This window comes from Athene noctua, chromosome 1 (genome assembly GCF_965140245.1).
Source record: "Athene noctua chromosome 1, bAthNoc1.hap1.1, whole genome shotgun sequence".
Lineage (NCBI taxonomy): Eukaryota > Metazoa > Chordata > Aves > Strigiformes > Strigidae > Athene > Athene noctua.
The window spans coordinates 260,915,182-260,930,465 of NC_134037.1; the positions used below are offsets into that span (position 1 = coordinate 260,915,182).

Consider the following 15,284-nt stretch of genomic DNA (forward strand, 5'->3'; position numbering starts at 1 on the left):
ATTTTGCTTTAGAAATTGGGGTCTGGTTTCAAGCTCAGTACTGACACATGAAACTGGAAGGGGAAAGGGGATGGATTTTTTTTTTTTTTCCCCTCAGCAGTTCTTGAACTTTCTTCCATGTTTGTTGGAGAATGTGACCTTCAGAGATGAAGGCACAGGGGATGGTTGTGTTTTTCATGTCCTTGGAACATTTTCTTGATGTGGCCCTTGTTAGGACAGTGGGTGGACAGTAGACTAGTTGCTGTAGCCATTTGTGTAATCAAATAACTTGTACATTGAAACTTTTCACAGCCAGTGTGTTAATTTTCAGATCTTTTTTCACTCTGGTTTTCATTACTTTCTCATAGTTTCTGCTTTTTCTACTCCATTAACTCCTTTGATACACTCCTTTTAGCTGCTGTGACTGCTGGCAGTGCTTCAGTGCCACTTCCACCTTGCTCTACTTTTGATCTAAGCCTCAAAGCTCTGGGCAGGGTAAGGCGTCCACGGTGCTCGTGTTCATCTGTAGGTGCTGTCCTGGGTAGGGGAATGGTAATACCCTGAAAAAAACCCTCTCCCTGCTCTTCTCCAGCAGCCCCTTGGCGAGTGGAGCTAAACTCCTCCAAGGCCTCCTGCCTCAACTTTGGTATCTTCCACTAAGGAGCAGTGACAGCCCAACCTCATCCTGCTCAGAGAACAGCTAAATAATTTTTTAGGAAAGAATCAGGGAATGCCTTAAGACCTGTGATGTGTTCCAGTGTGGTTTTTTAATGGTTATGTCAATCCTGGTGCAGTTGCGCCTGGTTTGATGTGATTTTATATTAATTAAAAAAGCAAGCCAGCAGTTTAGGTCTTAACCTTTAATCTGTTGGCTGGAAGAGCTCCGGAAAGGAATTGGGTTTGATTTTAGGGTTTAATGAAAACCCTGATTTAATGACAGACTGGCCTCCCTGGTGCTGTGCAGGCCTCAGCCGCTTCCCCCAGCCGGCTCAGAATGGCGGGAATCCCCCAGCCCTGGGGAAGCCGCCCGATCTGGGCGGTGGGGTGTTTGGTTTGGGTTTGTTGGGTTTTTTTCGCTGTTGTTGTTAAATAAGTAAAAGCGGGGAAGGGGAACAGCGGCGCGGCGGAACCCGAGCGCGGGGCGGCGGGAACGGCGGAGGGGGAAGCGGTGCCGTACCGCTCCGCCCGGTCACCTTCGGCGGGGCCGCCGCCATGGTGTTCCTGCCCGACGAGTCGCGGTCCCTGCCGCCGCCTCCCCTCGTCAACAAATGCTCGGTCTGGCTGGGTCTGACCGGCTGGCTGGCGGCACTGCTGGACAACGGCTTCAACCGCCGCCCCGTCATCCGAGCCGGTGCGGCGGGGCCTGGGGGGGGGGAGCGGGGGGAGCCCTGCGGTGAGGGGCTGAGGGGGAATGTGGGATTTGGGGTGACTCAGAGCTAAAGGAGTGAAGGGGGCACAGCCCTGGGTGAGGGAATGGGGGGATTAGAGGGGGCTGGAGAAGGGGGTATGTGGGATTTGGGGTGACTTGTGAGGGATATAGGGGCGGGATTGAAGGAGAGGGGGGCTGGGGAGGGGCGGTGTGGGATTTGGGGTCACTCTGTGTGATACAGGGGTGGCGGGAAGGGGGGACAGCCCTGAGGTGAGGGGTCAGGGGGGATTAGAGGGGGCTGAGGAAGGGAGTGTTTGGGATTTGGGGCGACTGGGAGTGAGAGTGAAGGAAGGGGGGCCCTGAGGTGAGGCGCTGGTGAAGCAGACGGGTTTGGGGGGCTGGGGAAGGGGGTGTGGGGTATTTGGGGTGACTCTCAGGGATAGAGGGCTGGGGGAAGGTGAGGGGCTGGAAGGGATGGGCGGGAAAGGGGTGCTCTGTGGGATTTGGGGTGACTGAGGGTTGTAGGGGCAGGAGTGAGTGGGAGGGAGGGAAGCGAGGTGTGGGGGGTCTGTTGGCAGGGGGGATTGGAGCTAATCAGAGGGGCCTGGGGAAAGGGGAATCGTATGGGGGTGGAGGGGATTTGGGGTGACTGTCTGAGGGATTTGGGGTGGTGGGAAGGGGAGGGAGCCCCGAGGAAAGGGGGCTGGTGGGGGTCATGGGAGGTCTGCAGGTGAGGGTGCTGTAGGGACCAGTGGGGCCTGTCCCCAGGGGTGAAGCGGGCAGAGAGGAGCTGGGGTGTGGGGGGCTACAGTGGGGGGGCTGGGGAAAGCGGGGAGCCCGCCTGGGGCCAGGAGATGGGCTGAGACAGGGGCACATTCCTCCTCCTGCTGCAGGTGTTCACCGCCAGATCCTGTTCACTACCGTGGGATGGTTCGTCGGCTATTACCTTCTTAAACGTACGGAATACATCTACGCCAAACTGGACAGAGAGTTGTTTGAGTACGTCAGGCACCACCCAGAAGACTTTAAGATAGCAGGTATTATAAGTTGATGTTTTAAAAAAGACCTCAGCCTGCTCTAATGTACAAGATAATAAGTGCTAATGTATGTAAAGAAGTTGCTGGGCTGCCTGCAGAATCTGTTCTTTTCGAGCAAGTCATACTGCTAACTCTTTCCTGCTTATTCACAACCCCAGTTGCAACAGTATTAAGGATTTTATGATTTGAAAATAGATATTTTTATTGAGCTGATCAGCTGCCTCGATGACCAACTCTTCCTCCTGAAAGCTTATTTTCATATAAAAAATGGCAAAGACAAAAAAAAAAAGTAAGAGTAGATCACATTTGTGCCACTACACAAATGGCACAAAGAAGAAGAAATAAAGTAGTGAAAATTAGAAATTACGGGTTTTATTCTTGTAAAATTGCAGTTTTACTGTTTATTCTTCTGAAGTTGCAGTGCATGTTGATTCAAATACGGCATGATGAATATACAGAAAATAAGCAGAGCAGGTGAGAAAGGAATAAACAGAAATGGCAGGAAACCTGAAGTGGTGTTGGCTTAGGGCCATGGTGAAGAACAGCGTTTTACTAAACATAGTCACTAAACCCATCAATAAAATGGCAAATTTTGGTGAAAATTATCTATTTCTAGTACAGTTCGGTTAGATGACTCTGGCTGTTGGATTGTGATCTGCATGATGCCGTGTCAGAAGAAATAGGTGGAAATAAAAGTGTTAATACTGCGATCTCCTCACAGGGATCTGTGGAAAAGAAGTTACATATTTAGTTTATGCAGCAAGCTAATACTTCACTGTTGGTAGCAAAAATCAGCTTTTTGGTGGCTTTGTTAACCGTAAGACTTTAATATTAAAATATCTTCAGAATCGATCTCAAATGCTGATAAGGTTTTCCCATCTCCACCCCTTGCCTCTTGCAGAAAAGAAAAGAATAGGGGAGATTTTTGAGGAGTTCCACCCGGTTCGCTGAGGACTTCTCCCAGGGTGACACATTGCTGGATGCACTAATTCTGTACCGGGAGCTTCGGCAAGCTGGCTGTAACTGTTCAACCGTCCATGGCTTGGGGAATGAACCATTACTCGCTTTCATGTAATAAAAGCTATGATTAATATTTAGCGTTTAATTATTTGAGGTTCTATTCCATTATGGTGTATGAGTATAGAGGTGGTTGATATCTGTAATAGGATAATAACTTTGATTTTTCAGGGTTTTTTCAGGTTTTTTTCAGTTTTCCAGTTTTTTAATTGTGAAAATGGAAGATTGTTCACACAGCATATGTTTTATAAAACCCAGAGAAGTGTAAGTTCCTCATTTCTATTTCCCATTGACATTTTTCCTAACCCTTGAGCATGCTCTGGACCAGCCCCTGTAGACTGTAGCCAAGGTATTGCTGTGAAGTTAATTCTGTCCTGCTGGTGAAAATAGATGCTCTCCCTAATTAATTCCAATTTTGCATTACTGTGTTGATTTTTCTTTGGATCAGGATCCAACCTTTCTACTTTCTGACTTGGTTGTCGGCTCCCGAATCCACACACTGAACCCAGCATGTTCCAGACAGGCTGAGGAGCCGCAGCTCCTGAATTTCACTGCTCAGCCCCTTTGGAGCTCAGAGTGCTTCCAGCTGGGGCTACTCCAGCTGTGAATGCTTTTTATTGAATTATCAATCTCCTACACTGGTTTTCAGCATCTCCCCTGGCTTCCCCTTGTGCCGCCGCGTTCCCCATGTGCACTGTGGGGAGACTTTCCGCTCTGTGCCACGTCTCAAAGCACCTTCACAAGCGTCTCTTCCCCTGGGGAAGCCTCTCACCGTGCTCTGGGTGCTGCTGCCCTGCTGAGGTGTGGGACTGTTGGGTCCCCTTCCTTGCCTTGTCACCAGGGGCTCATTAGCCTCAGCCTCAGGCTCAGCATCAGCCTTAGATGGCTGGTGACAGCACCAAGTGTCCCCCTGAATGTGCCATGTCTCTGGGCCGTGCATTCAGCACACACACCCCTTTTGATAGAAAATGGGGACTGGCTTTTGCTGCTGACATAACTTCTCTCCAGTGAGGGTGGTAAGATGCTGGAACACATTATGCAAGAGAAGTGGATCCCTGGAAGTGTTCAAGGTCAGGTTGGACAGGGCTTTGATTGCCCCTGAGGTACTGGGAGATGTCCCTGCACAAAGCTGGTTATGCTAAAGAGGAAGGTGACCATCAGATGGATTAAATAGTGACCAGGGAATTAATTATAGCTCTGCTTAAGCAGGGTCAGCAACACCTGGTTGCTCAGGGACTGTGTCCAGTTGGGTTTTAGATTTCTCCTGCCTGGTGTGGGCAGGCAGCAGGCAGCACCACAGGAAAACTCCACATGTGCTGCAGGACATTCAAAACAGCAACAGGGAGCCCCCAAAAGATCTTTGGGGTTCATGGTCTGAGATCTCCACCCTGCAGTGAAGTATGTATTGATTGGAGACGTATTGAGGACAAAGGAAAAACACTGGGTTTGTCACAAGAATGCCCAGTGAGCCCTGCCCAGCCACCTGCCTTCTGCAGGGCTGGTGTGGGGGTCTCACACAGCCCACCCTCAGCTAATGGCCTTGATAACACCCTCTGCTAAAATAAGGTGATAAGAAACAGCTGATACTTGTCTGAAAGGTGTTTACCCAAAACCTGGGTATGTTAAGGAGGAAGAGGACCCTCAGCTGGATTAAATAGTGACCTGGGAATTCCAAAAGGGACTTTGAAATTCAAGAAGGTGTCAGCCTGAAAGGATTCCTCAGCATCCCAGCAGGAGGGAGAGGCCTTGGAGGGGCAACAGCAGGAGCCAAAGCCTGTTGGACACTGCCGAGAGCAGCCCTGCCGGCATCACAGCCCGGGCCTGGCCAAGAACCCTCCCCATCAGACGCCCTGAGCAGCCCACAGCAGCTCCGGGACTGAGAGCACGGGGGGCACCAGGCCGGGACGGAGCCAGGGTCGGCCTTGGGGAGGCTGGAGGGCACCTCTGAGATGGTCTAGTGCAACCCCTGCTCAGCAGGGCCAGGGACAGGACCCTGTCCTGTTGGGTTTTGGGTATCTCCGAGGATGGAGACTCCACCACCTCTCTGGGCAGCTGGGGAAAGTGGTTTTGACCACCCTCACTGTAAGAGAAAGGAAAGCTTTTTCTTATGTTCAGGTGGGATTTCCTGCATTTCAGTTTGTGCCCTTGGTCTCTTGTCCTGTCTCGGGGCACCACAGGGAAGAGTCTGGCTCCGTCTTCTGCACGCTCCCCATCAGGTCTTTATACACAGGGAGAAGATTCCCCTGAGCCTCCTCCCGGCTGAACAGCTCAAACACCATCTCTCTCCTCAAATGGAAAATGCTTCAGTCCTTCCACCGCCTTCATGCCCTTCACTGGACTCTCTCCAGTCTGCCCATTTCTCTCTTGTACTGGGGCCCAGACTGGACCCAGCACTGGGATGTGTCCCACCAGGGCTGAGCAGAGGGAAGGATCCCCTCCCTCCATCTCCTCCTGGGAGGCTGGTGCCCGCCTTTGCCCTGAGCACACCCTGGTGGCTCACGGCCAAGCAGGGAGCCAGACCTGAGGTGTGCAGGTGTGAATTTGGGGGGTACTTTCCCCCTGGTGCCTGCACGAGCGGTCGATGGGCAGCGGGAGGGGGCACGGCTGAGGCCAGAGCACCCCGAATCCAAAGGCAGGGTGTGCGGGAGGGAACTGCCCTCCGGGAGGGGCGCGGGGGCTGTCAGCCCACCCGTCCTTGGGGGCGGTGGGGTTGTGTGACTGGCACTTCTTGGGGCTGGGTTCAGAAGGGTATTTGGAACTTCTTCACTGTTGAACATTTTGGTTTGAAACTGCACTTAATCTCTTGTCTTCCTGATACAGCACCTCTGTGCCCAGGTCACTGCTTTCTTGCTTAATTAGATGGTGTGAAACAGATATAAATAAACCTGCGACCCTGATCTGCTTCAGCGAGGTGAATGGGAAAGGTTATTTCCCGGTGGCAGGTGGCGAGAGTGCGGGTGCCCCGGGAGCCTTTCCAGGGCAGCGCAGAGCCAGCGTCCCCCTGCCACGCCGGGGAGGGCCTGATCTGCCCCGTCAGCCCCCGTCCTGCCAGGGGCCTGCGCTGCGGTTTTTAAGGACAAAGACCTTTTCTGTGACCATCTCGTGTCCCTTATCAGTCATGTCCCAAAGCGGTGGCCAGCAGCAGGGCACCGTTGGGGCTTGACGTGTTCCCAGGGGCAGCGTGATGCAATGCCCGGCAGTCGGAGCAGGCACACGCTTCCCATGAATCAGCGGGGCCGGCTGGCCAGGCAGCAGCTTGCAGAGAGGGACCTGGGGCTCCTGGGGGATTGCGAGTGGCCCGTGCGTCACCAGCGTGTCCTTGCAGCTCTCCCACGTCACAGACCTTTTCTGGGAGCCCCTTGCGTCTCTAACCGGTGATGCTCAACAGCCGTGGGGAGCTTCACCCCATGTCCCACTCCGATACTTCCCCGGGGCACCACCAGCCTCTCCAGCTGCCAGCACACAGCCCGAGCCAAAAGCCATTGCCAGAGGTGATGGCAGCCCTTCCTTGCTGTGACCACCATCTTCTCCAGGTGACAGAAGTCCCACCCCTGAGCTCCAGCCAGGTAAACCACCAGAGGGACATCAGCTCCTGCGTGGTCCTCACCTCTCTGGGAACCAATGTCCCTCCATTCCTCATGGTTCAGCACCTTGCTCCGCCATCAGCGTGGAGGCAGAGGAGCTCCAAAGTCTGTTTGGAGTCCCCATGTACATCTTACAGCTCCACTTCTCTCCTAGCCTGGTCCTTCACGCCCCTCCTGGAGGTGGCATTGCAATGGGGACAGCTTAGGTGTTTCCCAGTATCCCCCTCGTGTCTCACTGTTTCTGCACAAGACAGAAGGCTGCACCGTTGCCAAGGCTGAGGAGCAACATGCCGGGGCAGACCTGCTCTGAAGTCCTCAGACTGGCTTACCTGTGTTTTGGCAAACGTGGGGCTCAGCAGCTGCTTTCAGAGATGCCATGGGTGCCCTTCCCAGACATTGAGAGATTCGGGGGGCTTTTGGCCCAGAGCCAGGGCGAACACTGGCTCCCACCCCCCCAAAGCTGGGCTGAACGCTCTGGGACCCCCCCACTTCCACCGGCAGCAGTTGGCCGTCAGCCTTGTGAGGACACACAAGGGACAGGGCCCGGAGCAGTGTGGATACAGCACAGAGCGGGGTTGGTGCCAAGCCCCCGTGGGGTGCAATGAGCTCCTCAGGTCTCTAGCTGCAGACCTGAGGTTTGGGAAAGCCTCTCCCAGTCCCCATCCTCGTGGGGAACACATCCTCAGCCACGGCTCAGGAAGGGGCAAAATGCCACCCCACAAGTGTCCCTGAGTGTCCCCATGTCATCCCTATCCCCTTGTGGTGCCAAGCCCCCCATGTCTCTGCCTCCCCTGACACAACCAGGACTGTCCTTGTCCTTGCTCAGAACCACTCACAACCCTTTCAGGTGTGGGGCAGTGCTGGATCCAGCCTCCAGCTGCCCCCTCCAGAGCCCCTGTCCCCCTGCCTGCCGCCTACTTGGCTACAGGCGGCTGGGGACCGTGTCCCCACTGCTGGAGAACAGGGAGGACAACCTGAAGCCAACACGGCCTTGACAACCAGAAAAAAAAATGGTCTGACCAGGCGAGGCGAGATGGGAACCTCCAACATAACCCAAACCTGGACATGGAGCTGGGGTCCTGGGGGCAGCTGCCTCCCAGAGGGGCTGAAACGTGCAGCTCCTCTGACTCTCGGGATGGTCCCCAGGCTCAGTCGCGCTTGGGGCAGCAGGTTTCTGGGGCACAAACTCTGAGGGGCAGGAGAAAGGCATGGGGGGCTTTGGGGCACATGGCAGCACCAGCAGTGGTGGGACACCCCCAGGGAGACCTTGGAAGAAAGCCCTGAACGTGGAGAATATCTTGTGCGTGGGCCGTTGTCTCTCCTTCTCCCTTCTGGGTGCAGAGCAGCGAGGTTTAGGGTGCGTATTGCTGTTGCATGCCTGGCTGTGTGTTTGGCACATTCACACCCTTCTGTGCACAGAAAACCGGCTCCAGTTTTTGCTGGTGTTGCTGTCAACGTAAGGAAGACATTTTGTAGGATAAGCGTAGTGAGACACAGGAACAGGTTGCCCAGAGAAGTTGTGGATTCCCTGTGGCTGGAGGGGTTCTGAGCTTCCTGATCTAGTGGAAGGAGTCCCTGCACACAGCCCGGGGTTGGGCTAGATGCTCTCTGAAGTCCCTTCCAGCCCAAACCATCCCATGACTCTGTGATTCTTTGCCCCTTCAAATTCCCCATCGTTGCACTGGAAAGTGCCCTCCCAGCAGAGCCGGTGTCCCCCTGAGCCACCCTGGGGCATTCCCCGAGGGTTTCAGCCAGCAGAAAGTCCCACACTGACAATGGCTTCACAGGGCTTGTTTTATTAGCAAAGATTGGGGAAAACAACCTCAGAGTCCAGGTACCAGCTGGAAAAGGGCTCAGCAGTCGCAGGGGCCTGTTGGGGGTCAGGGCCACTGTGCCACGCCGCCACCTTTGTGCCGCTCTTTGAAAATAAAGAGGGGGGCACGGGGTGTGCGGCTCTTCCGAAGGACCTCCCAACGTGACCAGATGCTTCTTCCTATGAGGATAAGGCACCACCTGGTCCTCGGGTGGTCGCAGCCATCGCTGGCGTGTGGTGCGAGCGTGGGAGATCAGCTGCCACGGTGCGGGGAGGGCGAGGGGGGCTGGGGAAGAGCCCGCGATGGTCAGCGATGGGGACGTCCTCTCCTTCGTGCCACCAGCACCCATCCTGCAACGGCAGCGGTCCTTAACCCCAAGGGCCATCCCAGGGAGAGACCCAGGCCACCAACCCTGGGACCGTAGACCCTGAGCGAGGGTCTGGAGTCTCTGCACGGAGGGATGGGATGAGTCCCCTCCCTCGGCACGGAGAGGGAAAGGTGCCAGCCTTCGGGGGACAGCCCCCATTGCAAGGCTTTTCCCAGGAGCTCCCCAGCCCGGCAGTGCTGGGGACGTCCCCGAGGACATCGGCCACCCTTGTGCCGTTTCCCCTGGGCTCCACATCCCCTCAGCTCTTACCTGGCAGTGGGGGCAGGGTCACCAGCTGGGCTGCCCCTCGCTGGGGCTGATCTGCTCCAGGATCTGGCTGTACCTCCGGGTGAGGGCGTTGGTGTCCCTGGTGAGGTGGGTGAGGACCTGCTGCAAGCCGGCCAGGTGGTGGGACAAGCGCTCCTCCAGCTGGGCGTCCATGGTGTCCTTGTCATCTGAGGACGCGTCGGCGTCGGCGCTGGTCGGGCTCTGGTCGTTGACAGAGGCCAGGCCCTTCTCTACCATGGGCTTGATGGCCTTGAGGAGCTGGTAGCGCTCGTAGAGGTCCGTGTGGCCGCCCGCGGCCGGGGCCGCCCCCTCCTGCTGCGGGAAGACCCCTCGGAGCAGGCTGGGGAACATCACCTCCTGCTCCATCTTCTGGGTGGCTGAGAAGTACTGCTCCATGGCCCCGTTGCACGCCTCTGGCAGCGCTGGGCAGGGCTCTTCTCGGGGTGCCACCTGCTCCCCATCGCTGCCGAGGGCTTTTTATGCGGGGCCGGGGCACGTCCCTCCTCTGCTGTCCTCTGCTGTCCTCTCCTGCCAGCCGCGGCCGGGCTGGATGGCCGCGGGGCCGGGCTTGGCTCCAGCCCAGCTGGGGCTCGGCCCCGCCGGGTCCCTGGCTCTGCGCAATCTGTCCTGGCCCAGCCTGCCCGTGGCCTTCGCCCGAGCTGGCCGGGGGTCCCGCTGCGTCCCCACGCCAGGAGCGGGGTGGCGAGGAGGGGGGCACGCTCGGGCCTCTCCCATCCTGTTGCATCCCAGCCCCCCAACATCAGCACTTCGGGGGCACCAGGGCAGTGGGTCCGGCTCCTGCCCGCGGTGCAGGCAGGCTGCAGGCAGCGGTGCTGCCAGGTGGGCAGACACCTCTGCCCCCCCCTTGCTGCCATGCGCTCGAGACGTGAACCCTCTGTGGACATTGAACAACCCCCTTCTGCTGACCTATGGAGAATCTCACTGGGGATGTGCTGCAACGTGGGGTCCCACGGGGGGCCCGGGGACCCAGGGGCGAGCTGGTGCCCAGCCATGGGGGTCCCCAGAAACATCCCCTTCCCCTGAGCTCTCCCTGAGCCAGGCAGGGCAGGGACGGGGACGGGGACGAGGACCTGGCACCGCGATGTGAAACTTCTGTGGCAGTGGCACAGAGCCATTGCTGCCCGCGGGGCACTGCGGATGGGGCCGCCAGCCCCCCACTGCCCCGTCCTGGGGCAGAGGCCACGGCTGGGGCAGCGGCCAGCACTGCACATCCCCCGTGTCCCCGCGGTATGTGGCAACTGGGGTAAATTGTTCTATTTAGGGAAAGGCCACAGGGTCCCTCATCCCTTTTGCAACCCTTGGTGGTGGCAGCTCTCCCACTGTCCCCACAGGTCCCAGCCAGGTGCCCGCACTGCCGCCTGCCTTCTCCCCCTCAGATGTGTCCCCACTGCCCCTCTTGTCCTTCCCGGGTGTCTCTGGCATCTCTGGGTGTCCTGCCCCGGGGCCCAGTGCTGCACCAAGGCATGTGGGTGCTGCTGGTCCCATGCAGGCGCCAGCCAGGAGCTTGGCCACATGAGGGTGCCTGGGCCACTGCAGAGCTGCTCGGAGGTTCAGGGACAACACAGGGCTCTGGGGACAGAGGGACAGAGGGGATGCTCTTCTCCCTTGCTCCCCCCATTTGGCTTCAGCTCTCTCCTCCTGAGCTGCTTGTAGTGCTCAGGGCAGCAGGTTGGGAGGTGAATGGGGCTTATCAGCCCCAGTTCACTCCCCACTCCCCGTCCATGGGACATGAATCATTCCCAAACGCTCCCCATGCCTCTGGGGACCCTATCAGCCAAAAATGGGCTCCCCACATCCCCAGCACCCTGCTGGGAAAGGTCAGGGGGAGCTGCCACTGCTGGCAGAGATGGCAGGAGCAGGGGGACAGGGGCTGAGCCTGGAGCCTGGCACAGCCACCATGGGGCTGCAGCGTGGCTGGGGCTGGGCTCAGCTGAAACAGGGTGCCCAGCCCCGGGTTTAGGTCCCAGGGAGGCAGCCCAGGGCCATCAGGGTCCCTGAGAGGTACAGTGATATCCTCAGGTCTCTTCTGCCACAGACTCCATGTTTGGGCATGCTATCCCCTGACCTGCCACCCTCCTGCCCCTGAGTGTCCCTGTGTCATCCCTGCTGTTGGATCCCCCATGGCACCACGGAGAGGCAGAGGGACCAAGGTGTCACAGTGCCAGGGTACCAAGCACGGTCCTGTGCTGGCTGTCTCAGGCCCAGCTGCCTCATGGCAAGGTGGAGATGCTGGGTCAGAGATGTCCCCGTGGGCTGAAGACATGCCTGGGGAGGGACCTTATGTCATACCATCATATCCAGAATGGTTTGTGTGGAAGAGACCTTAAAGCTCATCCAGTTCCAAGCCCCTGCCACGGGCAGGGCCACCTTCCACCAGCCCAGGCTGCCCAAAGCCCCGTCCAACCTGGCCTTGAACCCTTCCAGGGAGGGGGCAGCCACAGCTTCTCTGGGCAGCCTGTGCCAGGGCCTCACCCCCCTCACAGGGAACAATTTCTGCCTCAGATCTCATCTAAATCTCCCCTCTGACAGTTTAAAAACATTACCCCTTGTCCTATCCCTACATCCCCTGACCAAGTGTCCCTCCCCACCTTTCCTGTGACCCCCCTTAAGTCCTGGGACACTGCTCTAAGGTCTCCCCGGAACCTTCTCTTCTCCAGGATGAACACATCCAACTCTCTCAGCCTGTCCATGTAGGGGAGGTGCTCCAGCCCCCCAAGCATCTTCATGGGGAACATCTTCATCTTGGGGAGTTGCGACACCGAACCCCCTCCCAGGGAATGGCTGGGGTGACTCCTGCCCATATGTTGCTAACCCAGCAGAGGCTGAGGGCTGTCACAAGGGGCATGTGACCAACATGTCCTCCATGGACCACAGGGTAAAACTCCAACCTCTGGGAAGATGCAGCCCCCCATTATACACACCCTGGGCAGACACTATGATGTCCCTGCACCTCCACGAATTTCAAGGGTGGCCCAGGTGCCTCAACATCATGGGGCAAGCAGTGTCTGCACACCACAGTGCAGCACTGGTCCCCATGGCAGGACACTTGGAAATCCTGGGGACACAGAAGAAGGGACAAGGGGGGCAGTGGGGACACATCTGAGGGGGAGAGGGCAGGCGGCAGTGCGGGCACCTGGCTGGGACCTGTGGGGACAGTGGGAGAGCTGCCACCACCAAGGGTTGCAAAAGGGATGAGGGACCCTGTGGCCTTTCCCTAAATAGAACAATTTACCCCAGTTGCCACATACCGCGGGGACACGGGGGATGTGCAGTGCTGGCTGCTGCCCCAGCCGTGGCCTCTGCCCCAGGACGGGGCAGTGGGGGGCTGGCGGCCCCATCCGCAGTGCCCCGCGGGCAGCAATGGCTCTGTGCCACTGCCACAGAAGTTTCACATCGCGGTGCCAGGTCCTCGTCCCCGTCCCCGTCCCTGCCCTGCCTGGCTCAGGGAGAGCTCAGGGGAAGGGGATGTTTCTGGGGACCCCCATGGCTGGGCACCAGCTCGCCCCTGGGTCCCCGGGCCCCCCGTGGGACCCCACGTTGCAGCACATCCCCAGTGAGATTCTCCATAGGTCAGCAGAAGGGGGTTGTTCAATGTCCACAGAGGGTTCACGTCTCGAGCGCATGGCAGCAAGGGGGGGGCAGAGGTGTCTGCCCACCTGGCAGCACCGCTGCCTGCAGCCTGCCTGCACCGCGGGCAGGAGCCGGACCCACTGCCCTGGTGCCCCCGAAGTGCTGATGTTGGGGGGCTGGGATGCAACAGGATGGGAGAGGCCCGAGCGTGCCCCCCTCCTCGCCACCCCGCTCCTGGCGTGGGGACGCAGCGGGACCCCCGGCCAGCTCGGGCGAAGGCCACGGGCAGGCTGGGCCAGGACAGATTGCGCAGAGCCAGGGACCCGGCGGGGCCGAGCCCCAGCTGGGCTGGAGCCAAGCCCGGCCCCGCGGCCATCCAGCCCGGCCGCGGCTGGCAGGAGAGGACAGCAGAGGACAGCAGAGGAGGGACGTGCCCCGGCCCCGCATAAAAAGCCCTCGGCAGCGATGGGGAGCAGGTGGCACCCCGAGAAGAGCCCTGCCCAGCGCTGCCAGAGGCGTGCAACGGGGCCATGGAGCAGTACTTCTCAGCCACCCAGAAGATGGAGCAGGAGGTGATGTTCCCCAGCCTGCTCCGAGGGGTCTTCCCGCAGCAGGAGGGGGCGGCCCCGGCCGCGGGCGGCCACACGGACCTCTACGAGCGCTACCAGCTCCTCAAGGCCATCAAGCCCATGGTAGAGAAGGGCCTGGCCTCTGTCAACGACCAGAGCCCGACCAGCGCCGACGCCGACGCGTCCTCAGATGACAAGGACACCATGGACGCCCAGCTGGAGGAGCGCTTGTCCCACCACCTGGCCGGCTTGCAGCAGGTCCTCACCCACCTCACCAGGGACACCAACGCCCTCACCCGGAGGTACAGCCAGATCCTGGAGCAGATCAGCCCCAGCGAGGGGCAGCCCAGCTGGTGACCCTGCCCCCACTGCCAGGTAAGAGCTGAGGGGATGTGGAGCCCAGGGGAAACGGCACAAGGGTGGCCGATGTCCTCGGGGACGTCCCCAGCACTGCCGGGCTGGGGAGCTCCTGGGAAAAGCCTTGCAATGGGGGCTGTCCCCCGAAGGCTGGCACCTTTCCCTCTCCGTGCCGAGGGAGGGGACTCATCCCATCCCTCCGTGCAGAGACTCCAGACCCTCGCTCAGGGTCTACGGTCCCAGGGTTGGTGGCCTGGGTCTCTCCCTGGGATGGCCCTTGGGGTTAAGGACCGCTGCCGTTGCAGGATGGGTGCTGGTGGCACGAAGGAGAGGACGTCCCCATCGCTGACCATCGCGGGCTCTTCCCCAGCCCCCCTCGCCCTCCCCGCACCGTGGCAGCTGATCTCCCACGCTCGCACCACACGCCAGCGATGGCTGCGACCACCCGAGGACCAGGTGGTGCCTTATCCTCATAGGAAGAAGCATCTGGTCACGTTGGGAGGTCCTTCGGAAGAGCCGCACACCCCGTGCCCCCCTCTTTATTTTCAAAGAGCGGCACAAAGGTGGCGGCGTGGCACAGTGGCCCTGACCCCCAACAGGCCCCTGCGACTGCTGAGCCCTTTTCCAGCTGGTACCTGGACTCTGAGGTTGTTTTCCCCAATCTTTGCTAATAAAACAAGCCCTGTGAAGCCATTGTCAGTGTGGGACTTTCTGCTGGCTGAAACCCTCGGGGACTGCCCCAGGGTGGCTCAGGGGGACACCGGCTCTGCTGGGAGGGCACTTTCCAGTGCAACGATGGGGAATTTGAAGGGGCAAAGAATCACAGAGTCATGGGATGGTTTGGGCTGGAAGGGACTTCAGAGAGCATCTAGCCCAACCCCGGGCTGTGTGCAGGGACTCCTTCCACTAGATCAGGAAGCTCAGAACCCCTCCAGCCACAGGGAATCCACAACTTCTCTGGGCAACCTGTTCCTGTGTCTCACTACGCTTATCCTACAAAATGTCTTCCTTACGTTGACAGCAACACCAGCAAAAACTGGAGCCGGTTTTCTGTGCACAGAAGGGTGTGAATGTGCCAAACACACAGCCAGGCATGCAACAGCAATACGCACCCTAAACCTCGCTGCTCTGCACCCAGAAGGGAGAAGGAGAGACAACGGCCCACGCACAAGACATTCTCCACGTTCAGAGCTTTCTTCCAAGGTCTCCCTGGGGGTGTCCCACCACTGCTGGTGCTGCCATGTGCCCCAAAGCCCCCCATGCCTTTCTCCTGCCCCTCAGAGTTTGTGCCCCAGAAACCTGCTGCCCCAAG

At 58.5% G+C, this 15,284-nt stretch overlaps 3 protein-coding genes across 3 annotated transcripts; 2 read left to right on the plus strand and 1 right to left on the minus strand.

Moving 5' to 3' along the window:
- The first annotated feature begins 1,114 nt into the window (after positions 1–1,114).
- NDUFC2 (NADH:ubiquinone oxidoreductase subunit C2) lies at positions 1,115–3,478 on the plus strand. The gene is made up of 3 exons (XM_074932883.1): positions 1,115–1,330; positions 2,242–2,385; positions 3,287–3,478. The coding sequence occupies exons 1-3, from the start codon at positions 1,192–1,194 to the stop codon at positions 3,334–3,336; spliced, it is 333 nt and encodes a 110-aa protein (XP_074788984.1). The 5' UTR covers positions 1,115–1,191; the 3' UTR covers positions 3,337–3,478.
- Positions 3,479–8,779: 5,301 nt separating this feature from the next.
- LOC141973891 (thyroid hormone-inducible hepatic protein-like) lies at positions 8,780–9,895 on the minus strand. Its single transcript, XM_074932884.1, has 2 exons — positions 9,438–9,895; positions 8,780–9,150 (listed from the first exon to the last, which is right to left on the minus strand). The coding sequence occupies exon 1, from the start codon at positions 9,849–9,851 to the stop codon at positions 9,456–9,458; it is 396 nt and encodes a 131-aa protein (XP_074788985.1). The 5' UTR covers positions 9,852–9,895; the 3' UTR covers positions 8,780–9,150; positions 9,438–9,455.
- Positions 9,896–13,532: 3,637 nt separating this feature from the next.
- Positions 13,533–14,648, plus strand: LOC141973895 (thyroid hormone-inducible hepatic protein-like). The gene is made up of 2 exons (XM_074932887.1): positions 13,533–13,990; positions 14,278–14,648. Exon 1 carries the CDS (start codon positions 13,577–13,579, stop codon positions 13,970–13,972), a length of 396 nt encoding a protein of 131 aa, XP_074788988.1. The 5' UTR covers positions 13,533–13,576; the 3' UTR covers positions 13,973–13,990; positions 14,278–14,648.
- The last annotated feature ends 636 nt before the right edge of the window (positions 14,649–15,284 follow it).